Source organism: Pseudocercospora fijiensis, assembly GCF_000340215.1.
Source record: "Pseudocercospora fijiensis CIRAD86 unplaced genomic scaffold MYCFIscaffold_1, whole genome shotgun sequence".
Taxonomy (NCBI): domain Eukaryota; kingdom Fungi; phylum Ascomycota; class Dothideomycetes; order Mycosphaerellales; family Mycosphaerellaceae; genus Pseudocercospora; species Pseudocercospora fijiensis.
The window spans coordinates 3,174,466-3,198,134 of NW_006921532.1; the positions used below are offsets into that span (position 1 = coordinate 3,174,466).

The following is a 23,669-nucleotide window of genomic DNA, read 5'->3' on the forward strand; positions in this document are numbered from 1 at the left end:
GGAGTGAAAGGAAGACTTATAGACTCTGCATATCGCGCTCGGCTTCAGAGTTATGTGCGCCGGCAGGACGACAGTTCCATGACGGGCAAGCCTTCCAGCTCTTTGAAGTACGCTTCGGTCTCATGGCCGGCACCTGTGGTTGACGGCGACATGCATGTCTTGTAGCAGTGATCAAGATCCCTGGCTATGGTGAAGCACTCTCTGTCCGCACTATGTTGTGATGCAGACTTTGCTTGGGTTAGAGACACGCCGGAGCTCTCCTAGGTAGAAGTGCTTGCCTTCAGCGCGCCGACCGAGAATAAGAAGGGGCGGAAGCACACTGCAAGTTGAGAACGAACCTCGAGCGAACGCTGAAAATGAGGATGACACAGTGTCCAATAGCCCAAATACTTGGTGACTATAGTCATCTATTGCTTCCAGATAATGTTCATCGCTTTTCGTGTATATCTGTTATACTACATGCTTGACCTGTCGATATCACAGATTAGCCGAGGGCACCTCTGTTGAATGAAGGGCGCGAGCTATCTTTTACCTCAAAGAATCGCTTCAGCCACCACACCTGGAAGATGCCCTCGCCAACCAATACGCCGAGCTGGAAGATGCTCCACCACTTGACTCGAGCATTGGTGCTCTCAGCAGTGTTGCGATGCGTTCGTTCGCGGACGATGATGTACCCTTGCTCGTCCTTGACTTGCGCGATGAGCTCAGACATGGCGCGGACTGCTTGAGGTCAGCGATTTATTCACCTTGGTACGGAGAGTGAGCCTCCTTTCTACGCACCTTCTTTTTCGAGGGGATCTTGTGGAGCCTCGCTCTCAGGGACATAGACGATTCCATGTACGTTGAAGCTGACCTCCTTTGTGTTCGCGGACCAGTGCTCGTTGCTGAAGCAGTACGTGTATCTGCCGTCCTCTTTCGCATCGAAGGAATGGTCTCCAGCGCTGACAGTTCGTTCGTTGACCTGATATGCTCCGTTCGGTGATTGTATCTGGTAGGGTGCGGGTCAGCATATGTATGCTGCTTCATGCATCATCGTAGAGAGTGCTGCTATCCTGCCCCGACTCATGCCCCAGCGGTGCGCTGGGGGACGAATAATGGCATTGCGGTGTATGCGTACCGAAAAGTCAATGTCAAGATTCCCACTGCCTCCAAATTCCCTGTCGCCAACTTGAAAAGTGACGGTCATCTTGTCGTCCTTGTGCAATTCCTCGTGGAAGCACTCTCGTGAGTGAGCGCGCAGAAGAATGTTGTGTGCATTTCCCAGCGACACGAGCGCCAGTAAGGAGAGGAGGAGTTCGAGATGCAGCGCCATGTTGCCTGATTTGCACTCTCGGGGGTGAATGAGCAGGAGTGAAGAAGGGAAAAGTTGCTGATGGACGACGGAACTCCTGGAAACGCCTCCAGCTGTCAATCTGTACACGCGACTGCCATGAAAGTCTGGTACTCCGACCCTTGCCAAGCTTTCAGGGATCAGCATGACTTCCACTTCACTTCACTGCAATACTCTTCACATGAAATCAATTTTTGGCTTGGCAGCAATGCTCAGGATGTGGCCGTGCTCAAATCATGACGCCCAGGTGCGGACGCTGGCTTCGAAGGGTTCATGTGTTTCGATAATGATGCCTTGCAAATTCCCACCAGCTTGCACCAACTGTTTTGCGAGATGCACCTAGCAACCGTTACAGGTCGGAGCGCCTTCAGTTGAACCCCGCAGAAAGACGCGACACTTCTTCGGTGTCATACCAGCATAGTCTACGTGCAAGCATAGACTGCGCATCCGAATCAAGTACACCCACCGACTTCGATATGGGCCGACTCGCTACAGATTTCGCTGCTGCTGCGACGATGGCAGACAACCTGCCCCAGAACTTGCCCCGTGTGTCTATTTTGGATGCGCTCCTTCCACGAAAAATCACATCCCCACCTAAGGTAGGCACGATATCTCACTTAGAGTCTCCTTCACTTTACATTTCTCATTTGTCAATGTGCTCGACAATGGCAGCACCCAATCTCACTCACGCCTGGCGCGTTTCAAAGAGTCGAAGTACTCCTGCACGCCACCGCAAGATTTTCCACTGTCAGGATACTGTCTCGGCCCGACCGCTCAGGACTCGTCATCTACAAGCGCAACGACTGCATCATCATGATCGTGGCCTCTGCCTTCGGAATTGCTCTCGCGCGACCAAAAGTTTGGCTGACTGATCCTGACACTGGCCAGCCTTTAGGTACTTCGGACGAGAGCATTCGTCCAGGCGTCGGAGACCATGAGATCAGAAAGAACAAGCGAGGCAAGATGTTCATGGTCCACCACAAGGGCTCCACGAGTCGTCCTGGCAGTGCAGTCGAAATCGCGGGTGGCAAGAATGGCGAGAAAGTCAGCACTGAAGACGTTCGGAAGACCAAAGGTGGCGGAGATGAGAAGAAGGATCAAGCTAAGGCTGATGAGAAGAAGCCTGGATCCAAAGAGGATGAGAGCGGCTTCACCGAGGAGGAAGATGCTAAGCTAATCGAATTCAAGGCACCCGGCAAAGCCAGTAAGCCATGGAAGGAGATCGCTGAGGAGATGGGTCGGTCGCAGCAGGAACTGAAAGAACGCTGGAAAGTGATCAACCCAAATGCTCAAGGAGACGGCAAGGGCGGTCAAGAGGGACAAGGTAAAGGCGGAAAGAAGAATGATCAAGGAGGCAAGCAGAAACAGGATGGCGATGGCGGAGATCAGAAGACGGGCAACGAGAAGCAGAACAAGGGTGGCAACAACCAGCAAGGTGGTGGCAAAAAAGGCAAGGGCAAGAATAAGGAGTGGACTTCAGACGAGGACGCCAAGCTGAAGGAAATGTGGGCTGCTGAAAAGCCCTGGGGTGAGATGCAGAACGAGTTCCATTGTGGTCGGGACGTGATTCAGGCTCGTTGGGATGAGATTGGAGATGGCAAAGAACCGTCCAAGCAAGACAGTAACGACAAGAAACCAGGACCTAGCAGAGAGTTCACAGAAGACGACGACAAGCAATTGAGAGAGCTCATGAAATCCGGCGCCACCTTTAAGACCATTGCGAAGGCAATGCCAGGCAAATCCAAAGCAGACGTCGAAGACCGCTGGAAGGAGATTGACGATTCGAAAAAGCCTGAAGTCAAGCCAGTAGAGCCCCAGAAGGAGGAGGCGAAGAATGCCCCCAGTGCTAAAGCGGCAAGTGCGAAGGCTGCAAGTGTCGCCAGCAAAGCTCGGAGCCATCAAAGCGAAGTCAGATTCACCATGGGCGAGTGGATGACTCTCCAGGAGGACGAGTTATTCACTTTTCAGGAGCTGCAACTTCTCTCTCACATCATCATGCGCGACCCGAGCCAGAGCTGGCTGAGAGTGGCCAGTAGCTTCCACGACAAGACTGGACGCAGAGTACATCCGGACGATATCCGTGAGAAATTCGAGGCCATGGCTGCCATGGGATGAGGCAAAGGAGATCAGCTTACTGGTTCACGTCATTTCGCTGAATGCTGGATGACTTTTCCCGAAGTTGAAAGTCCATCCAGAAGGCCGCAAGACGGATTGCACTGTGAGACCTGCGGCAACGATTCAGAGATCCAGCGAGGTCAATATGGAGCCCTGGTCAAGCGCGACCGACATGCTGAGGGTCGCTGACTAAAGCGTGAAGATGGATTCAATCGCTGTGGTTGTGCTGCCTCATTTGTATCATTCATGCTACTACAGTAGGAGCTGGCATCCTCGTAACTCGTAGCCAAATGCAGTGTCACATTGTAGTAACCTCTTCCATATCCTTTGCGCCTTGCAACTCCATCTGATGCCGTACGGAACGCTGCAATTCATGATTAAGTCTCGGAGTCTTTGTCTACTTCTGCTTCAAGCTGGCAGTAATTGCGCGCTCTTTCTCGACCATCTCGAAGATGTCACCGAACCGATCTGAGGATCGTTAGCCCCTCCGTAGCAACGCGATTCGCCTTGCAGCTTCTGCGACTCACTGTTGACCATTGCTTCCTTGTGTGACAGCTGGTCCCATGCCCGTTTGTACTCATCCTGTGCCTTCTTGTTAAGCCAGGCATAGCCAGGCTCGTCCTCGACTCGAGAGAATTGGTATCCGCTCGCATGTGTCTTTACCACCTGATCAGCTCTGGCCTTACCATTCGCCATGGCTTGAAGTTCTATCGCCACCATCAGCCCCCGTTACTTTCATCTTGAAACTGCTCTTGCCAGTAATCTTAATATACCTTCCATATCGTCTGCTCCGTTAGAGATTGTCTGCAGCGGGCGTTTGCCGTTCGAGTTCGCAATGGAAGAGCCTGAAGCGGAGGTGGGCATGTTGCTGCTGCTGCGCGTTTCGCGTTGTTGTGAATCAGGCGGAGAGGGGACGTCTGCGATGTTTGCGGTCTGGTTGATTGGCGTGGTGGCTTCTTCGTCACTGTTCTCTGTTGAGGACAGCATCTGGTCTTCTTGAGTTGTTGACATGATAGGCGAAGCTTCACTATCTGTGATGTTCACATTCGTTAAGCCAATCACTTGCAGCTGAAGCAATCGGTGCCTGGTGATCAGGCAGGCAGAGAACACCGGTGGAGGAGCTTGATGTGAGAGCAGTGGGGCTGGAACTGGAACTCAAACACAACCAAACTATGTCTCACTGGGCAGCAGGCATGTGCAACCATGAGACCCAGTATTAAAAATTAAAGCATTTATGAGAATGATGCAATTGATAAATATGGACATTGTTCGCGCTGTACCAATGTTCTCTGGTCTGCGTTCCGCCATGGCTCATGTTGCGCTGCGCACCTGTTCAAGGTCTTGGAACGCACATTCTGAGACTATGTTTGCAATCCCATGGAGGCAGCACTTCCGACTCATCACGAAACAAATCAACCTCTACTCACTGGCCCATCACGCCTCGTGAAATGACAATCTTTCCAGTTGATGTTCAGAGCTACAATGAAGTGTTTTGATGTGCTGATGGTGTCTGGATGTCGCCGATTGAGTGGGCCTCACGTCTTCATTGTATCTTTCAGCTGACCTTGCTCAGACTAGAATATAGACGGTTCTTATGGGTCAAAGAATCTTGCGGAGTTCGGTCGGAGTTCATCTCATCCTGTCCTGCCATTGATCCTTCGGCGACTTTTCTGCTGACAAGTCGGCATACCACACTGTACCACATGTCTTGTATTAGATCATCATACCTCGTAGGCTTTGCCATTTGTCTACACAAGTTCTTCCGACTCTTGGCCCACCTCCCTTGAGGGCGAACGCTAGTCCCCGGTCATTGAACCTCATCTCGGGTAAGACCTCCTTTTGATGGATTTGAAAGCTGTTCAAATGCCGCGTTGGCTTCTTGCCGCGATACCCGCTAACAGATTTGCACAGGTATCTTCTCGCGACGGCGAGCAAGTCTTTAGCTGATTCTCGAAGGTGTTCCCATGGTCCGTTCCTGAAATGCCGACTTGACATCAGTTGTCACGCGAGCTCTATGCCGTCGATGAGCGCGATAGTGCCATGCCTGTGAATGCTTTGCTTGGCTTCACCAAGTCACGAGGAATTCTGTCAAATGCAAACCAGGGACTTGGAGCCTGTCTTGTCCATAATCCAATCTCTATATAATCCAAGCGATATTGAACTATAATCTATAAAATTGAATATTATCGATAGGATTATAAGGCGTGTCTTCTGTCCAACGGCCATTCAATAGCCCCTTTCTAAGTGCAATCTTCTTAATCGAATATAGACCTCCGCGGCCTCCGGAGTAGCGCTTTTAGCACTAAATAGGGCATATAGACACGGCTCGATAGCTATTCGATTGGATTAAGGACCGTGCGTTGCAATTAAGGCCGAGGGCAGCGTACGGAACGAAAATAGCGCAAGTCGACGCGTTTTCGGGCGTAGGAGGGCTTCGTACGGTATACGTTTCTCGGTAGTAGATAGTAGTCGAGGTTCTTACTATAATTGTTAGCAATAATGGACGCTCTCGACCGCTAGCAGATCGTTAAGCGCAACGTTGTCTTTACCTTCGGAATACTAGCGATACTATTATACTAAATGGCCGCTTCTTCGCGGCCTAGTATACGCACCCTATACCTAGAAGATAGCAAAGGCGAGGCCGTTACTGCTAGTCTATTAGTAGAAGATGCTATACGACGATTGTATAGGTATATACGCTTCTACCTAGACGCGTTTATATACCTCTTTTAGCTTATTTCGCTATACCTGCAGCGTAGAAGATATATTAGCAAAGAACAGAAGGTGCTAATGTTCTTATACGCTTTTACAACTAACAGCTATACTCGAGACCTAGCCGAAGACTTCTATTACTTAGTCGATAAGTATAGTCGTATAATCTATAAGGTTATAGCCGCTATATTAGAGGTGTATCTAGTAATCGTTACTCGAGCCGACAAAGACGACAGTTTAGCGGTAAAGGCAAAGGGTCGGAAATACTAGCCTTAGTTTAAGGACGCAGTTAGTGCGTTAGATGGCTCTTATATACTAGCATACGTACTAGTTGATTAATAAGCGGCCTTCCGTAGTCGTAAAGGAATACTATTATAGAATGTATTAGCGGTAGTAGACTATAATATAAGGTTCACTTTTATTCTAGCTAGATAGGAGGGCTCCGCCTACGATAGTCGTATACTTAATAACGCTCGCTCGCACTATAGATTTGATACGCTAGAAGGACGATATTATCTCGCGGATGCTAGCTATCTAAATAGCGCTCCTTATATAGTCCTATATAGAGGCGTACGATACTATTTGCGAGAGCAGTACCTAGCTGCAATGCGGCCGGCGGACTATAAGGAGTTGTTTAACCTTCGCTATAGTTCCCTTCGCAACGTTGTCGAGCGGACTTTTAGTATAATAAAGCGTCGCTTCCGCATATTCGAGAGTGCGCCGCAGTATAGTATTCGCGCTTAAATAGCTATAGTATACGTTGCTGCTGCCCTCTATAATGTCCTTTAAGAGATAGGCGCGAAGCCGATAGATACCTTCGAGCTAGAGGCTAACGAGACTAACGATAGGCCATTCGATAATGCCGCCGCCGCTACGGAAGAAGACAATAGTATTAAAGGACCGATAGATAGGCAAAGAGATGCTATTGCAATAGAGATGTAGCGGGTATACTAATAGTACCTATAGGATAAGGAAGATAAGGCAATATTGTCTTAGTTGTAAAAGTAGTAGATAGGCGGGGCTTCTTTGTTCGATAGAAATGTTAAGAATCTTGGTTGTTATTAGATTATAGCTGTTTTGTATAGGATTTCTTATATCGGTAGTGCAATGCTCGACTTCCTACTATCCTTAGAAAACTTATTTGCTATAACTTATAGCCAAGAAATATAGTTTTATATTGGAATCTTAGATACTGCTAAAACCGCACTAAAAGCTATCGATCTAAAGATATTAAAAAAAAGCTATATTCGAGAATAGCTAACCAATCTAACACTTCGGTATTCCAGCTTAGGATAACAATTCAAACTCCTCTAAATACTTATCTACTAACGCTATCGATATAGCCTGCTACGTATCTAGAGGTGCGCCGAGAAAGATATTAACTATATCACCGTCGTCCGCCGTCGTTATCTTGCGACACAATAGACGCTTTTGCCTTAAGGTTAGGTCCTAAAGCTCCTTATGTCCTACGACGAAGTCCGCCGAGAAAACTAGCCGCGATAACGCTCGTCCTACCGGTAGTAGCGTTGCTATTATCTCCGCCGTACGATACATTGCAGTAACAATATTGTCGACAGTCTGCTATATCCGATTCTGCGCCTCTAAACGACGCCGCTTTGCCTTAACATTGGCATTATAGATTACCCGCTTTCGAGCCTAGATATCGTCCTTCGGCTACGGTATTTCCGCCTTACTCTTAGTTGCTATAAGAGTTGGATTAAGAGCTGTTATAGGACTAGGAATCGGACTATTAAGTATAGCTTTAATAGATAGAACATGCTCTCCGGTGGCCGTTGTATCGCTAAACAGCTAGTCCAGTTTAACTAAGAAGGGAAGCGGCTTCTTTAGGAATTTCTTCGTACGAGGATAGATAGCAATATAGGCCTTTACGACATCGTCCGGAGCGGTTAGACAGCTACTATTTGGATTAATACCGAAGCTAGATTGAGCTAGCATCTTATGCTACATCTTCTAGTCTGCTTTAAGCGACGATAGCTTATTCTTTATAGAAGCGGCTATAATACGAGCCTTCCGCTAGGCCTATATAACAATAAGGTTTACTACTATTGCTACTGCAACAAACAGGCCCTTCTTGAAGCTAGAATCCGCCCTCTTACTATAGTTCTTACACCTATCGATAGCACTATTTATTAAGTACTGCGTCTCGGCATCGTTAAAGCGCTAGTTGCCTTTAACTTCTACCTTAATAGGCGCTAGATTAGGTGCCTCGTCGAGTGCCTCTTCCTATTACGTATCCGGCAATTGCGAGTAGTTAGGCGGTGGTTCTAGCTAAGAGTACTAAGACTGGTCGATTGCTTAAGAGTCTATTATTTGCTAACAAATTTAGTAGGCAACTAACGACCTATAAGCGACTAGACTAGCAGCAATCTCTTATATCGAACGAGCCGTTATAATAGCCTCCTTCTATATTATTTCTACTACCTAAAGTCTACGGAAGTTACGAGATGCGCTAAGAACGCCTTTACCGAGATTGCGACGATACGATAACCGTACGAGAAGACATACCTCCTTATCTAATTCACTTATTATAGCGGCCGCTAATACAGTAGGTTATGTGCTAATAAACGCCACGATATTAGAGATTAGATTATGGACAAGACAGGCTCTTGGACGCGTAAAGAAGCAGTGGAAAGTAAAAAGCATCATTTCAATTTTCAGCTCATTGAACAGGCCCCGCTCTGGATGCTTGTCATAGCTTGGCAAAGGCTTGGCTATCAGCCATTGCACAGGTCCCGAAGGCTACAGTACACAAGAGACTCCTTCATTGGTACAGTATCGCAACTGATTGGAGTAACGACGGCAGCCACTCCACTCTACGACACGAAGGCTGCGTAGCATCAACTATCGAGCGCCATATCGCAGCTCAAACAGTCCAGACTAGGCACCAGTCCACTCCGTGGCCGAATATGTTTCTTTATCAGAGACGGCCGCGAAAGGGAACACTGTGCCGGCAGAGTTCCAAGGCCGGTAGCCGGGCTAGGGGCTCAAAAAGGCCAGCTCCGCGACTGGTGAAGAGCATTCCTATGACCTTTCGATCATGCTACTATGCATCTGCCAAGCTTCAACCGAGCTGTGAGCATGGTTCCGCCCTCCATGCTGTTCCACGCGACATACCACCTTCATCATCAATGCCTGTTTATCAATGCCGCTGACGTTGGACGGTATCTGGGCAAGCTCTTTTGCAGCTGGCATGCACAAAACATCTGGTCAGTCTCGTATCTCTCGCGCCGAACGTGTACGCCGAAAACTTTCTGAGGGGTGCTTTTGTGAGATTAGCACCCTGGCCGTGTCCGGATCTACCGAGCTGCTTGTTGTATACGAGCAGGTGAATAACAGTAGGTAGATAGGCGAGGCAGGGTGCTACATTTACTGAAATACGCATCATCCCTTCTCTCATTAAGCTCCAGTCTTCCACATGGAGTTTTCCCTTGGCCAGGCTTCTCACTACGAACTGCTGTTAATTCCACCTGGCAGGACGCTGTTGGAATGGCTGGAATCGTGCCGGCCGGTAACTTGGCCGGTGCTGATCCCAGAACGAGTTCTGAGGTTGATAACATTGTAACTCGACGAGATTCCATCGTGAAGGACACGGCGCCACCAGAGACACATGGTATGACTTCGTCACGGCTTGTGCAAAGCTCTCTGCTGATATATTTCATCCAGGTCACAACACCATCTATCTTGACAGCAGCATCACTTTTGAGGCCTACGACTTCTATGCTGCTCGCGCTCGTGAAGCAGAGAAACACTTCGCCACTGAAAACTTCGTCAAGCAAGTCAGCAAAGTCCTTGTTGGCAAGAAAGTCGCCAAGGAGCAGCAACCTATCGATGAATATCCAACTGGCACCTCAGAAAACGATCCCAAGCACGAGTCGGCATCTCCTCCAAGCAATGGATCTGATACGGCTCCCGGCGAAGACCGCTTTGGAGTGACTGAGACAGAGTGGGAGCAAGCGCAGAGAGCCACAAGAACTGTAACATGGGTCACCATCTTTGTAAGGTCATGCGCCACGCGAGGATCAAGAATATGCTTGTCTAATAGTGACGGTAGTACCTGATCACCACCGACATCCTTGGACCTTATAACGTTCCGTGGGCGATCTCGCGGATGGGGTATGGCCCAGGCCTCGCGCTCTACCTCGTATTTGGACTGGTAGGTGCATTCGCTCATCGAACAGTCCAGTCGAAACGACAACTAATGATGTCAAGATGGCTTTCTACTCCGGTCTTCAGCTCTGGAAGATGTTCATTGGGCTTGACTCTCCTCGCTATCCAATGCGTAACTTTGGCGACCTTGGCTTCCGTGTCTACGGCGGATGGGCCAGACAGCTTGTCAACGTGCTTCAGTCATGCCAATTCTTCCTAAACGTGACATTACTTATTGAGAGCAGTGGTCAAGGTCTTCAGCAGATGGCTGCGGGCAAGAATGGCAAAGGAGTTCTTTGCTGTAAGCCTTATCTATTCTCTGCTTAGCCAAGGGACCACTAATTGGCAGAATAGTCGTTGCGGCAGAGGTCATTTTCATGGTTTGTGGTTTCATTTTTGGACAAGTCAGAACACTCCAGCGACTTGGCTTCCTAGCCAATCTTGCGGTCTGGTTGAACGTCTTTGTGATCTTGATGACGTAAGTTTCGTACTCTGATCGCAGGTAACTTCATCAGCTGACCTCAATACAGCATGGGAGTCGTGCCCAGCTTTGGACCCAACTACGACGCATCCTTCGCAACATACAAGACTCCGCCAAATCAACCAGTACGAACCAGCGCAAACTGGCCAGAAGGGACCACATTGAAGGACCGCATCAACGGTCTCATGAACTGCGTTTTCGCCTACGGAGGTGCAACCCTGTTCAACGAACTTATGGCCGAGATGCGAAGACCGATGGACTTCTGGAAAGGGTTAATTTGCGCAGACATCTTCATCTTCAGCATCTACATCACCATAGGAATGGTCGTCTATTCTTACCAAGGACAGTACACTTTCAACCCGGCATACCAGGGCATTCCAAACTCTGCCTATGCTTGGCAGACTGTGGGCAACGCAATCTCCTTTGTCTCTGGTCTGATTGCCGCACTGCTTTACGGCAACATTGGTGTCAAGGTCTTCTACGCCGCCGTCTTGCGCGATGTCTTCCGATTCCCACCTCTGGATGAGAGGAAAGGCAAAATCGTCTGGATTGCACTGGTTCCAATTTACTGGGGACTCGCCTTCATCGTCGCTGCATCGATCCCACAGATAAGCTATTTGATATCATTCGTCGGAGCTGCATTCATACTAGAGTTCAGCTACGTCTTCCCGCCGCTCTTCATGGTTGGCTACAACGTTCAGAAGGATGCAATGCTGCCAGAAGAACACTTCGATCCAGCAACAGGCCAAGCCACGCGTGTCGACAGTGGATTTAAGCGCTGGCTCCGAGGATACATGAAGAAGCCGTTCCTCAATACTTTTGATATTTTATATCTCATCGGCGCGCTGGCGACTTCAGGTCTGGGTATTTATGCTTCTGTCTTGTCGATGCATGAGTCTTTCCAGACTACGGATTTGACGCCCTTCACTTGCAATTCCCCGACCGGTTAAGTAAGGTGAGTGTCGAGTTGTGGGGCTAATGGTGGTGAGGATATTGTTACGAAGCGCCTTAGCTTGTGAATACCTATTGATTTAGGTCCCCACTCACGCACTGTAGTCACATGCTTATGAACACTATAAACACGGGTCTGTCCTTTAGCAGGCGTATGAAGTTACTATAAACACAAGCATATATACTATAAGCAACGCGTATTAGCTTGTTTCTAACTAAGATACGGTTATATACCTAGAGGATACGCTAAGTACGGGCTACTATACAGGTTGATTACGTACCTAGCCTACTAAGGCTATATAAGCACCTTATATACACTATAAGGATAAGGTGTTTATTAGAGCCGATCCTTAAAACACAGTAAACCTAAATTACTATAAATACTAAGCCTAGATCGGACCGACCCTACTCCGTCAAAGTCCTATATAAGAGAGCGCCGAAGTTAAAGAAGGTCGGCTTTAGGCTAATTTCGTAAATTCTAGGGTTTTAAATAAAAGTTAATTAAGCCGCTATAACGTCTACTAACTTTTATAAACTTTTAGCTAGTTAGAGGCCTTCGGCAAGCGGAGCCGCGGCGAATCTATAGAGTACTATATACCTAGACTTTAGCGCTTTCAACTTAGTAGATATAAGGTAAAGGCCGAAGAATATAGTAGAGTAATATAGTAACGAGATTAGAGGACCGAGAAGAGTTTCTATTTATAGCAGCCGTACTACTTCTCCTAAATACCGAATAGAAGACTACTAAGAGTATAAAAACATAATAAAGAGCACTATTATTCTCGAAGGCTAGCAAATAAAAAAGCAAACAAAGAAGTAGACTAGCTACTATACCTAAATACCGAACACCTAGTAAGCGATATACGTCTTACTACTATATTTTAGGACTTACTACGCAAACAAGCAAAAATTAGTAGGCGGCGACGCTACCGCAAGTACTACTATCTTTGCTACTACCTACACTACTACCGTAGCTACTACCGAAACTATCTAGCTTGCGATCTAGGCTCTTCTTAAGTAGGAGCCTAAGCTCCTCGTCGCGATAAAAGCAAGGGATCTAAAAGCAACGAAGTTAGTACTATATCCTATCTAGAATATAATAAGAATGTTATACCTTATAGAGACGGCAGCGAGCACAACTACGACTAGGCTTCTTAATATAGGCCTTAATACCCGCTAAATAACCCTAGTACTTAAGGCCGTCGCGATAGTAGATATCGTACGGGCGGGCGAAACGATAGCCTAAGGTCGTTTTTATAATACGGACGACGTAGCGTAGCTACTCGTAGCGATTCGTATAGGCCGCTATAATATATATTAGTATAATCCTTAATCGCTCGCTCGATTAGTCTAACTTACAGTCGATAGTATCCGGAGACTACTACTCTCCTATAACCTAAGTAGGCTTAGGCGTCGTACCTAGAATAGGCGGCCTAGCTAGCTAAGGGCGAGGTACGCGAGTACCTCTAGCTAGGATAGGCGGCATATTACTAACCTGCCCGCCTATTGTTAGTACTATAGCCGGCGGAGCGAAGAAAGGGACGGCAGCGGCGGTAGTAGTAGTAGGAGGAGGGAGGGCGTCGGTAGTAGTAGTAGGAGAAGGAGGAGGGAGGGCGTCGGTAGTAGTAGTAGTAGGAGGAGAAGGGAGGGCGGCGGCGGTAGTAGTAGTAGGAAGAGGGAGGGCGGCAGTATCGAAGGCTACGGCAGTAGGGCTAATAAAATGCTTATTCTCGCTATAGTATAGTTAGTATATATATAAACACGATAACGGCCTAGGAATATATAACTTACTTATCGCTATCGTCGTTACTACTAGCGCTAGTAGGGTTGTAGTCGTCGCTATAGTATAGTTAGCATCGATTAAAACAGCTAATAGAGCTAAGTAATAACTTACTTGTCGCCGCTAGTACCGAAGTTTATATCGATATTACTATATCGTAGTTAGTATCGATTAAAACAGGCAACGGAGCAAAGTAATAACTTACTCGTCGCCGCTAGTACCGAAGTTTATATCGATATTACTATATCGTAGTTAGTATCGATTAAAACAGGCAATAGAGTAAAGCAACACTTACTCGCCGCCTTGCGGCTACTACTATAGTTGCTACTATAGCGGAGGTCTATAATATATTAGCGCCTAGCGATTATAAGCAGACAAGACTAAAGATATATACGCTAGAGGAGCTAGCAGAGGAGGAGCTAGCGGAAGCTAATAGCTATTCTACGAATTAGTGCTATACCTAAGGATTAATCGACAAGCTAAAAACGTACGTTACTATACCTATAGGGGTTATAAAGAAAGTCGGACTTCGAGATATTAGTATATTCTTATCCCGAGACGCCTAAAACTAGCATACTTCTATAGCTGCTGCTACTACTGCTGCTACTACTACTATAGCAAACGCAATCGAAGGGCGATATAGCGGCGGCGGTTACGGCGGGATACGCGCTATACGCGCGAAGTAGTAGACGGTAGAGCCCGCTCGCCCTATATACGTATTAGCAGTATTCTAATCTCTAAATGCCTCCGAAGTTGCTAATTAATATATATATCTATACTAAAAAGAGGGTACCCCGATAGGCGGTAAAAGAACGGGCTAGCTATCTTTATTACTTTCTATACCGTTAACGTAGTTCTTATATTTAAGGTAACGTTATAGAAGAGGGTAAGAGGGTATATACGATGTCTTATAGAAGAAGAAGGAAGGAAGGAAACGATAGAGAGAGAAGAAATATATATATAAGGCTAAGGGCGGGATAAGTTCTATTATCTATCTAAGAAGCAACGTAAAACTAACTAATAATAGTATATAAACTTTACTACTAGGAAAATATAGGGCAAGTAAGGTAATAGCTCTACGTTTGCCCTATAAGAGTAGAATCGAAGTAAGGGTTAATACTCTGTCCGATATAATCTTCGGGCTCTTATTAGCTAAAAGTTAGTAAAGGTTTCTAAAAGATGCTAAAACTTTATATAGACCGCTATCGCTCGAGGGATTAATAATAGTAAGGCCCTACTTTTTTCCGCTATTTCCTATTAACGTCGCCTATAATATCTGCCTGCTCTAATATTCGGGCCCTCGTAAGTTAGTAAAAGTTTATAAAAGATACTAAAACTTTATATAGACCGCTACTACTTAGGGGATTAATAATAGTAAGGCCCTACTTTTCCCGTTATTTACTATTAAAGTTGCCTAGAATATTAACTAATTGCCCGAGAAAGGTACGGATACGCCTATAAGGTATACTCCCTAGACTACGAAGCATACGCTAACCCTATATAGGCAAGATAAAGTACAATCGCGAAGAGTTGCGTACTTACTACTAAAGGCCTTAGCGGCTTTTATTAGGTCTCCTTTAGCTTTAGCGAACATTCTCGGATTAGCTAAATACGTATATAATCCCGTCGACTATAGTCTTAGAGAGCAGGCCTAGCCTATCGTTTACGGAGCGCCTATCGTCTATAGTGCGCCTATCGTTTACGGAGCGCTCCTTCGCTATAGAGCGCTCTTCGAGAGTAGGCCCGTCCTATTAACTATAGAGAGCTTATCGAGAGTAGGCCTATCCTATCGATCGTAGAGTACTTATCGAGAGTAGGCCTAGCTTAGGGTTTACGCGCGCTTCTTCGAAAGCAGGCCTAGCTTGCTATTTACGGAGCGCTTCTTCGAGAGCAGGCCTATCCTATCGACTATAGAATGCTTATCGAGAGCAGGCCCGGCTTACCGTTTATAGAGCGCTTCTTCGATAGTAGTACTAGCCTTAAGCTTGTACTCGTTAGTGTCTTAGGTAGAGTTCTAAATTCGATACTCTAACTAGCGGCGTACTTCGTTAGGGTCCTAGACCTAGACAGAGTCTTAAATTCGATACTCTAACTAGTAGCGCGCTTCGTTAGGGTCCTAGACCTAGATAGAGTCTTAAATTCGATACTCTAATAAGTAGCGCGCTTCGTTAGGGTTCTAGACCTAGATAGAGTCTTGAATTCGATACTCTAACTAGTAGCGCGCTTCGTTAGGGTCCTAGACCTAGATAGAGTCTTGAATTCGACACTCTAACTAGTAGCGCGCTTCGTTAGGGTCTTAAGCGGAAGTCTTAGTAGGAGTAGCAGCCTCTACCTTCGCTTCTAATGCTTTAATTTTACTCGCTTCTACGCCGTTTGCTTATCTATATAGGCCCGAAGGTTCCCTATCGAGCGTAGTAATACCTATTACGTTAAGCTAGTGTTTATTTACTTAGTAAGGGTATTAGGACCCCTAGTCGCTACCGCCGGCTTAGTGTCTCCTAGACCGGCGCAAGTGTTATAGAAGAAAGGAGAAAGAAATATAGAAGATAGTTGCTTTTATAATAGCTGCTACACTTTACCCTATATAAACTACTTCTCGGCAATAAGCTAGATCTGCCTCTTCTACCTTAGCAGTAACAATAGCACCGAAGGGCTAGTTTGTTTACTTAGTATAGGCGGTACTAAAGGAATAGCATTAATTAAGTTAGAGGTAGCAAGAGTACTACAACCCTTGCTCCCTTAGTAGACTTAGTACCTATCGGGAGGCGTCTATAGCACTAACAAACCCTAGGCGTATATAAATAGTCTAAAACTTGCCGAAAGTTAATAAAAGTTGCCGAATAATATCTAGTCGCTAAAGGATAAACAGTCTCGAAGGTACAACCTTATAGAGAAGCGGGCGCTAGAGCTCTTACGAATCTCGCTAATCTTGCTGCTACCGCGACTAATAGTATAGCCTACTATATTAGCCGGTATGCTAAAACTTTAAGTTTAGATATCCCCGCTATCTTTAGATAACGACCGCTTTGCAAGCGGCTTAAAGCTAATAAAACTTAGTAAAAGATATCGGCTATATTAGCCGATATGCTAATACTTTAACTTTAGATATTCTCGCTATCTCTAGACAACGACCGTATTGCAAGCGGCTTAAAGCTAATAAAACTTAGTAAAAGATGTCGGCTATGTTAGCCGATATACTAATACTTTAACTTTAGATATTCTCGCTATCTCTAGATAACGACCGTATTATAAGCGGCTAAAAGTTGCTAAAACTCGATAAACGATATCGGCTCGTTATAAATAACTAATATCCCCGAGGCCGATCGTAGCGCTAAGGGCGGTAGGGAGTAACGAATTAAGTATTAAAGTAATAATAGCAGTCGGATAGTATTATAAGGCGTATAGTAAGGGTATAATACCGAAGTAAGATCGATATAGTGAAATTGAGCTCGATAAGAGAGTTGCTTATAAATTAGACTCCTCGCCGACCTTCTTCTATTCTCTTTCTTCTTTACCGATATATACTATCCTTGCCTTTAATACCTCGCCGTCGCAGTCGCTACTATATCTAACTAAGAACTCGACGAAATTGTAGACTTTGCGCTAGACTTTCTATCTCCCGGGGCGTAGGCGCCTCTACTATAATAGTAGCAGTAGTAGGACTAGTAGGACTAGTAGGACTAGTAGGGCGGCTCGGTTTAGGATATCGATACCCTAGACGAGTATGCCTTCTATCTTCGCCTTATATAAGGCTATAGCTAATGTATCCTAGTATCGTTAATATAGCGGCCTTAGCGCTACTAGCTCTAGTACTATCTCGGCGTTCTAGTCTAAGTATATAGGCGCGTCGATAGCAAGACCGCTCTCGCTAAGGCCTGCCTCTTGTCTCTCTACCTCCTCCTCCGCTACCTCTAGCCTCGACTTTAGTACCTAGGGCGCTACTACCGCTAGCACTAGCACTAGTACTAGCACTAGCTTAGGCTTAGAAGAAGAAGAAGAAGAAGGGTCTAAGTAGCCTACGGATTGCGCTACGCTACCTATAGGCCGATAAGGCCTACTATTCTAAGACTATAAAGCTATAGATAGAGAGTTCGAACGAGATATAGATTAGATTAACGTATATCGGCCGCATCGAAGAGACAGATAAAGGAGAGTTACGTACGCCTACCTATAAGCGCTATACCCGCTTAGGCTATACCTATCGTATATATACTAAGGAGGGCAAGCGGGTATACGATAGTAGTGCCGGCAATATAAAGTGCGGCCGCTATTAATACCGCAGAGTCGGCAATTCTAAATATATAGATTCTTAAGTTGAAATAATATCCGTACCTATATGCCTGCGATATGCCTCGTTTTCTACCTCTTATTATTTGAATCTTGCGCTCTAAGCGGCCAAATCCGATCGTTAATATCGCTGTCGTCGTTCCTCTACCGATATATAAGATCGTATAATCCTCGCGCCTTAGCTACTATATTTTCTTCTCGACCTAAAACTCCTCTTCTAATCGGTTCGAATCTATAGCGTAGAGGACGATAAACCCTATAGCTCCCGAGGACCCGAGGTCCTATAAACCCTACTTACAAACTTTGTAGGTTTAAGGCGCGCGGATAATACTCGAGGGGTAAAAATTAGTAGCTTAGACGGAGGGTAGGCCCGTCCGCGGCCCTACCTCGAACGAACTTTTAGCAACTTTTATTAACTTTCGGCTAATAAGACCTAAGAGCCTCTTAGTAGCGGGTGCTATACGTTAAGAAGCCCGTCTCCGAAAATTCTTATTAACTTTTAGCATTAATAACGCCGCTAGTCTAGAAGTATACGTCGCCTAACCGCAACCTTCTTAGCCGTAAGATATACTATATCTTAAGGGCAGGGAACGTAGCTAAACATTCTATAGGTATAAACATCTAGTAACTCGACGACTTTACCCGCTAAACACGATCGCTAACGACTATCGCCTACGATATACTAGCTCGTATTGCTCTAATTAAGGCAAAATTTAAGGGCACTAGAGACTAAGCTAGTCTAGTCGTTAAGAAGCCTACAGATTATACCGGCGTCGCCGCGATAACGGTTATACTAGAATCCCGGAGCCTATAGGCTTAAGGAGCGCGGATATTACTTCTATATTTAAAGAGCTAAAAAATGGATATTAGGTACAAGGCTTTAGTATAATAATAAGACTTTAGCATAATAATAAGACTTTAGTATAATAATAGGACTTTAGCAAAAGAAGATAGCGAATTATATAAAGGTCCAAAAAGATTAAAATAGTTATTATCTAGAAGAACAACACCTCTATAAAAGGCTAACACCTAAGTAAAAGAAGATAGCCCCTCCGAGATTCGAACCCGGGTTACTCTAGTATAAAAGAGACATTCTCGATCGAGTATAACGCAAGTATATAGATTGTAACCGCTCTCGGATGCCTAAGTAGTGCTACCTCCGGCCCTAGGAAGTCTCTACGAGTAATATAGAGCTAAGGCTAGAGGCATATAACTGCTTAATAGGCGATCTTCGAGCAATTACGCTCCGTTACTATACCGTAGAGCGTAATTAACTACTATACTAAAGGGCCTAATTAGATAATAGCAAGGCTATATAGTGCCTATATTAATGTCCCTTATCTACGGCAATATCGACAAGTTAAACAAGTCCTATAGCCCTAAGGAGATTAAGGGATTAGGTTAAGGAACTTACCCTAGGCAGCTTCGGTTATTACCTTATTCGCCTTATAGAATAGGCCGATATTAATTAGTACTTATCTACGAGAAGTTAAATAATAACCTTAAGTCTAAAACAACTAGCAAATTCCCGTAATAGATTATAAGAAGGGTATATTAGTAGGTAGATAGGGTAGTAGTAGGTATAGGTAGTATTCGATAGAGATCTAAGAGGAGAGGGAGGAAGGTAGGCTAGTTAGCCTAACGCTAAGCGCTAAGCCCTGCCTAAGGCATTAAGACCCTAGCTTTACTCGAGCCTAGTTATATACCAATTACGTGTAACCTCTTTAGTCCTAACATACGCTTCCCTTCTAAAGGCCGCGCCCTCGTAGCCGGTCTATGTTCTATTCTCAACCTCTATCGCTACTAACTTAGCGGGTCTAGTAAGCTTCTTAGTCCGCGCTAACTTAAATACGCAATTACCGATTATATAACTATATTAAACCTTACCTCTAACACAATACAATGTCTAACTCTAACTGCGCTATCCTCGTATACAATAAAGTAATATATAACCGCGAGAATTAAGGGCCTTCGACTAATTATAATACGAGCGCGTCTTCCCTGCTATAATAGGTAGACGTACGAGGTATTATAGTACTACCTCCGCTCTAAGTAATATCGTTCCGAGTTCTTTGCGTCTACTCTAAAAGACCTAGCTATGTCCGCTTCCGAGGGTTGTTCTTATTATTCCGAGGGCTATTATTGTTCGTAGTTTCGCTAGCCCTAATTAGTTAGGTTTAGTAGCCTTCAATTGTTAATCTTATCTTATCTTTTCCGAAAAAACACAGCTCGTCTAGTTTCTATAGGTAAAGGCTATTATAAGTATAGTAGTAGAGGTTCGCCTCGCTTAAAGGGTTAGATAGATCGAGGAGTAACCTATTGTCCGCAAGATCGACCCTAGCTAGCTTAGCTCTATAGTTTTGCCCTTAGTTAGTCTATTAGTCGCTTAATCTTTTAGGTAGCTTAAAGTTTTGACTTAGCCTTAAAGTTTTAATCAAAGTTTTAATTAAAGGTGCCTTAGGCTCGTAGTATAGGTAAGATTGTGTCTGTAGGCGTAGTAATAATAGCAAGTAATATTAATAATAGCGGCGCTAGTCGCCTTAGCGCTAACTTTACCTTCTTCTAATTTCCTTCTTTAACTAATAACAACTCGGCAATACCGTTACTAATATAGCCGTATCCTTCCTTTCTTAAATAGCAATATACTCCGCAATACTGTTACTAATATAGCCGCGCCGGCCGCGCCGTCCTTCGCTAGCTCGTAGCGCGACGCTATTATCTTTACTACCGTTATTCGTACGCGCGCGCGTATCGCCCTTATCGATCGCTTAGGCCTTAAGGCCTCGATAGAATAAAGGAATAAAAGGGGGCGCTAAGAGAAGGGTCTTATAGGGTACGCTAGTAAAGAGGTGGATTCTATAGTAGTATAGTCTTATTGTCCTTTGTTGCTAATAATTGCTTGCCTCTAATTAGTTAACTAATAGCACCCCGGGGATAGCATTAATCCTAGGCCTTAATAGTAACATTATAAGCTTTTAGCCTTCTTCTTGTTCTTTACGCTAGTCTAATACTTATCTAATAACTCGGTTATATCCTTAAAGGAACCTTTAGCTTCCTATAAGTCCTATTTAGGTAAATAGCCTTACTATCTTAATAGGTACTCCTTCGTGCCCTGCCTAGTCCGATGCTTTAGGATACGTTCTATAGACTATAGCTCTTTACTATTAGCTAAGACTTCTTCTAACTTAGTAGGCGCTTAATCGCCTTCGCGCTAGTAGTATAGTTTAAGGAGGGAGATATAGAAGGTGTTATAGATAGTGTAATAAGGTAGGAGCTATAACTAGTAGGCCTAGCTATTGCCCTTCGGTTCTCGGATGCGAAATAGGCTAATGTATCTTAGTACGAGCTTAGGCCTTGTTTTACTATTAGGTAATAGGTGTTTGCGGATGCGGAGGTTCTTAGTACTTAGCATAACTATGTCGCCTTGTTTAAAGGTTATTAGCGTATAGTGCTTGTCGTAGTAGGTCTTTTAGTACTCTTAAGCCTTTATTAACTTCTCGGCTATCTTAGTATAGATTTCTCGCATCTTCTAAACCCTCTTAATAGCCGCTAGTGTTTCGGGTACTTAACGCGCTTCCCTTTCCTTGCGCTCGGCCTCGAGCGAGGTAAATAGGTCTTATAGTAAGGCAGCGTTCTAGCCTATTATAGCAAAATAAGGGGAGATCTTAGTAGATGAGTGGACACTGTTATTGTATACGAATTCGGCTAGTTATAGGAGGTTAACCTAGTCCTTAGGGTTCTTATTAATGTAACTGCGCAGGTACTGCTATAGGGTAGCATTCTGCCTCTCTATTTGACCGTTAGTCTATAGATAGAAGGCTATTAATAGCCGATGCTTTAGTCTTAGCTATAGGCATATTTCGCTCTAATAGTGCGATATAAATGTCGTGCCCCTATCGGAGACTATCCCCTTAGGGGTTCCCTAATAGGTATAGAAGATGTTAGTCTATAGCGCCTTAGCTAGGTTAATAGCTGTCTAATCCTTTCGGGTAGGAATGTAACGAGCGCCCTTAGTAAACCGGTCTACGACAACTAGGATAGCATTATATATATCCTTGCTTCCCTTACGCTTAGCAGGCGGAAGGCCTATAATAAAATCTATTATAAGCTTAGCGAATAGCTTCTTTAGAACAGGGAGTAAAGACAACTCGCCAAATAGTAAGTGCTTTAGTGCTTTAACTCGTTAATATACAGTACACGTGTTTACGTAGTCCTTTATATCCCGCTTACTATTTAGCTAGTAGTATATACGCGATAGTAGCTCGTACGACCTCTCTATACTATAGTAACCGGCAAGCTCGCTATTATAGTGTCGCTTAAGAAGTTCTTATCGGATCGAATGTTTAGTAGGGACATAGTATCTGCCCTTAAACTTTAAATAACCTTTGTTATCGATCGACTAGTTATTACTCTTACTAGATCGAGTCTTTCGCTTACTTATAAGCTTATCGATACGTTTAGTAGCAAAGGCGTCCCTCTGCTAAGCACGTAACAGCTTATCTATAAACGATTAACTATCCCTATTTGTAAGGTTATTTAATAGCACCCTCGCTGTTAAACGAGGTACGTATTATATGCATCTAATAGTACTAGTAGCCGGATTAACTACATTAGTGCTTTAATCGCTGTTACTATATATAGCGATATCGACTAGGGAGTTATTATAACTTCTCCTATCTATATCCTTAGCCCTTGCCTTAATACGTACTATTAATATAGTAAGAGTATTAATATGCTTTAAGCCGTCGCGGAGTCCGGTAAGCCGCTTATCCTACGCGTGCTTATTAATAATACGGGCTATAGCAATCTTATGCTGCAGGGTTAGAAACAAAGAATTAATGTATTAGGTCTCGCTATCGTAATTAGGTCGCCTCGATAGGCTATCGGTAGGGTTACTTACGCCTAGCTAGTATAACACATTAAAATCAAACCCGGCGAGGTAGACGGCCTATCTAGCCTATCGACCTATAACCCTAGTAACCTTAGTAATGCTACGGAGGTTGTTATAGTCTGTGTAGACCTAAATAGTGTACTATATACTATCGAGATAGTGCCTCTAATGCTTAAAGGCCTCGATAATAGCTAGGAGCTCTTGCTCGTAGGTCTCGTAGCGACGCTCTATATCGATTATCTTTCGTAAAAAGAAGGCAATTAGGTGCTAGTAATAGTCCTTATCTGATTGCTATAACATAATAGCCGATATAGCGAACTGTAAAGCGTTAGTCTTAATACGGATCTGCTTGCTTAGTACAAAATAGTGCAATAAGGGGACTTTAGTAAATCGCTTCTTTAGACCGTTAAAAGCGGCTTGTGTCTTGTTAGTCTATTTGAATTCTCTAGACGGGTTAGCCTTAGTTTTAGTAAGCTTAGTTAGGGGCATTATATGCCGTAAATAGCCCTTAATAAAGCGGCGGTAGAAATTAGCGAAGCCGAGGAACGATTAAAGCTCCTTAATAGACGTAGGAACAGGCTATTTAGTAATTGTTTTAATCCGATTAGGATTAGCCTTAATACCCTCGGTTAATACGAGGAAGCTAAGGAATAACACCTCTTTAGTAGCAAAGGTGCATTTAGAAGGTTTGCAATATAGTCTATAAGCTCGTAGGCGGTCGAGGACCTTACGTACTACGGCCTAGTGCTCTACAATATTAGGTAAATAGGTATAAACTAGGATGTTATCTAGGTAAACTATACAAAGGTGGTCTAATAGGCCTAATAGGGCCCGATTAATATAGGACTAGAATGTTATAGGGGCATTAGCTAGCCCGAATAGCATAACTAAATACTCGAAATAGCTATAGCGGGTATAGAAGGCTGTTTTCTATTTATTACCTTTACGGATACGG

At 44.8% G+C, this 23,669-nt stretch overlaps 6 protein-coding genes across 6 annotated transcripts; 3 read left to right on the forward strand and 3 right to left on the reverse strand.

The window, feature by feature from the left end:
* Nucleotides 1-422: 422 nt before the first annotated feature.
* Nucleotides 423-1,351, reverse strand: MYCFIDRAFT_48132 (uncharacterized protein). Its single transcript, XM_007921824.1, has 4 exons — nt 1,118-1,351; nt 781-988; nt 533-720; nt 423-468 (listed from the first exon to the last, which is right to left on the reverse strand). Exons 1-4 carry the CDS (start codon nt 1,310-1,312, stop codon nt 451-453), a joined length of 609 nt encoding a protein of 202 aa, XP_007920015.1. The 5' UTR covers nt 1,313-1,351; the 3' UTR covers nt 423-450.
* Nucleotides 1,352-1,806: 455 nt separating this feature from the next.
* Nucleotides 1,807-3,445, forward strand: MYCFIDRAFT_75694 (uncharacterized protein; the record flags this gene model as incomplete). Its single annotated transcript, XM_007922211.1, has 2 exons — nt 1,807-1,929; nt 2,003-3,445. 2 exons carry the CDS (start codon nt 1,807-1,809, stop codon nt 3,443-3,445), a joined length of 1,566 nt encoding a protein of 521 aa, XP_007920402.1.
* A 397-nt stretch (nt 3,446-3,842) lies between these two features.
* Nucleotides 3,843-4,456, reverse strand: MYCFIDRAFT_75695 (uncharacterized protein; the record flags this gene model as incomplete). The annotated part of the gene is made up of 3 exons (XM_007922212.1): nt 3,843-3,913; nt 3,973-4,152; nt 4,219-4,456. 3 exons carry the CDS (start codon nt 4,454-4,456, stop codon nt 3,843-3,845), a joined length of 489 nt encoding a protein of 162 aa, XP_007920403.1.
* A 2,136-nt stretch (nt 4,457-6,592) lies between these two features.
* On the forward strand, nt 6,593-6,901 carry MYCFIDRAFT_128450 (uncharacterized protein; the record flags this gene model as incomplete). The annotated part of the gene is made up of 1 exon (XM_007922961.1): nt 6,593-6,901. A coding segment is annotated over one exon (309 nt), but the record flags the coding sequence as incomplete, so codon positions are not given.
* A 2,207-nt stretch (nt 6,902-9,108) lies between these two features.
* MYCFIDRAFT_159061 (uncharacterized protein) lies at nt 9,109-11,948 on the forward strand. Its single transcript, XM_007922962.1, has 6 exons — nt 9,109-9,788; nt 9,842-10,173; nt 10,230-10,331; nt 10,388-10,625; nt 10,679-10,802; nt 10,855-11,948. The coding sequence occupies exons 1-6, from the start codon at nt 9,665-9,667 to the stop codon at nt 11,753-11,755; spliced, it is 1,821 nt and encodes a 606-aa protein (XP_007921153.1). The 5' UTR covers nt 9,109-9,664; the 3' UTR covers nt 11,756-11,948.
* A 1,087-nt stretch (nt 11,949-13,035) lies between these two features.
* Nucleotides 13,036-15,130, reverse strand: MYCFIDRAFT_192173 (uncharacterized protein; the record flags this gene model as incomplete). The annotated part of the gene is made up of 8 exons (XM_007922963.1): nt 13,036-13,061; nt 13,252-13,454; nt 13,548-13,595; nt 13,651-13,686; nt 13,742-13,777; nt 13,832-13,845; nt 14,028-14,037; nt 15,075-15,130. 8 exons carry the CDS (start codon nt 15,128-15,130, stop codon nt 13,036-13,038), a joined length of 429 nt encoding a protein of 142 aa, XP_007921154.1.
* Nucleotides 15,131-23,669: the final 8,539 nt, after the last annotated feature.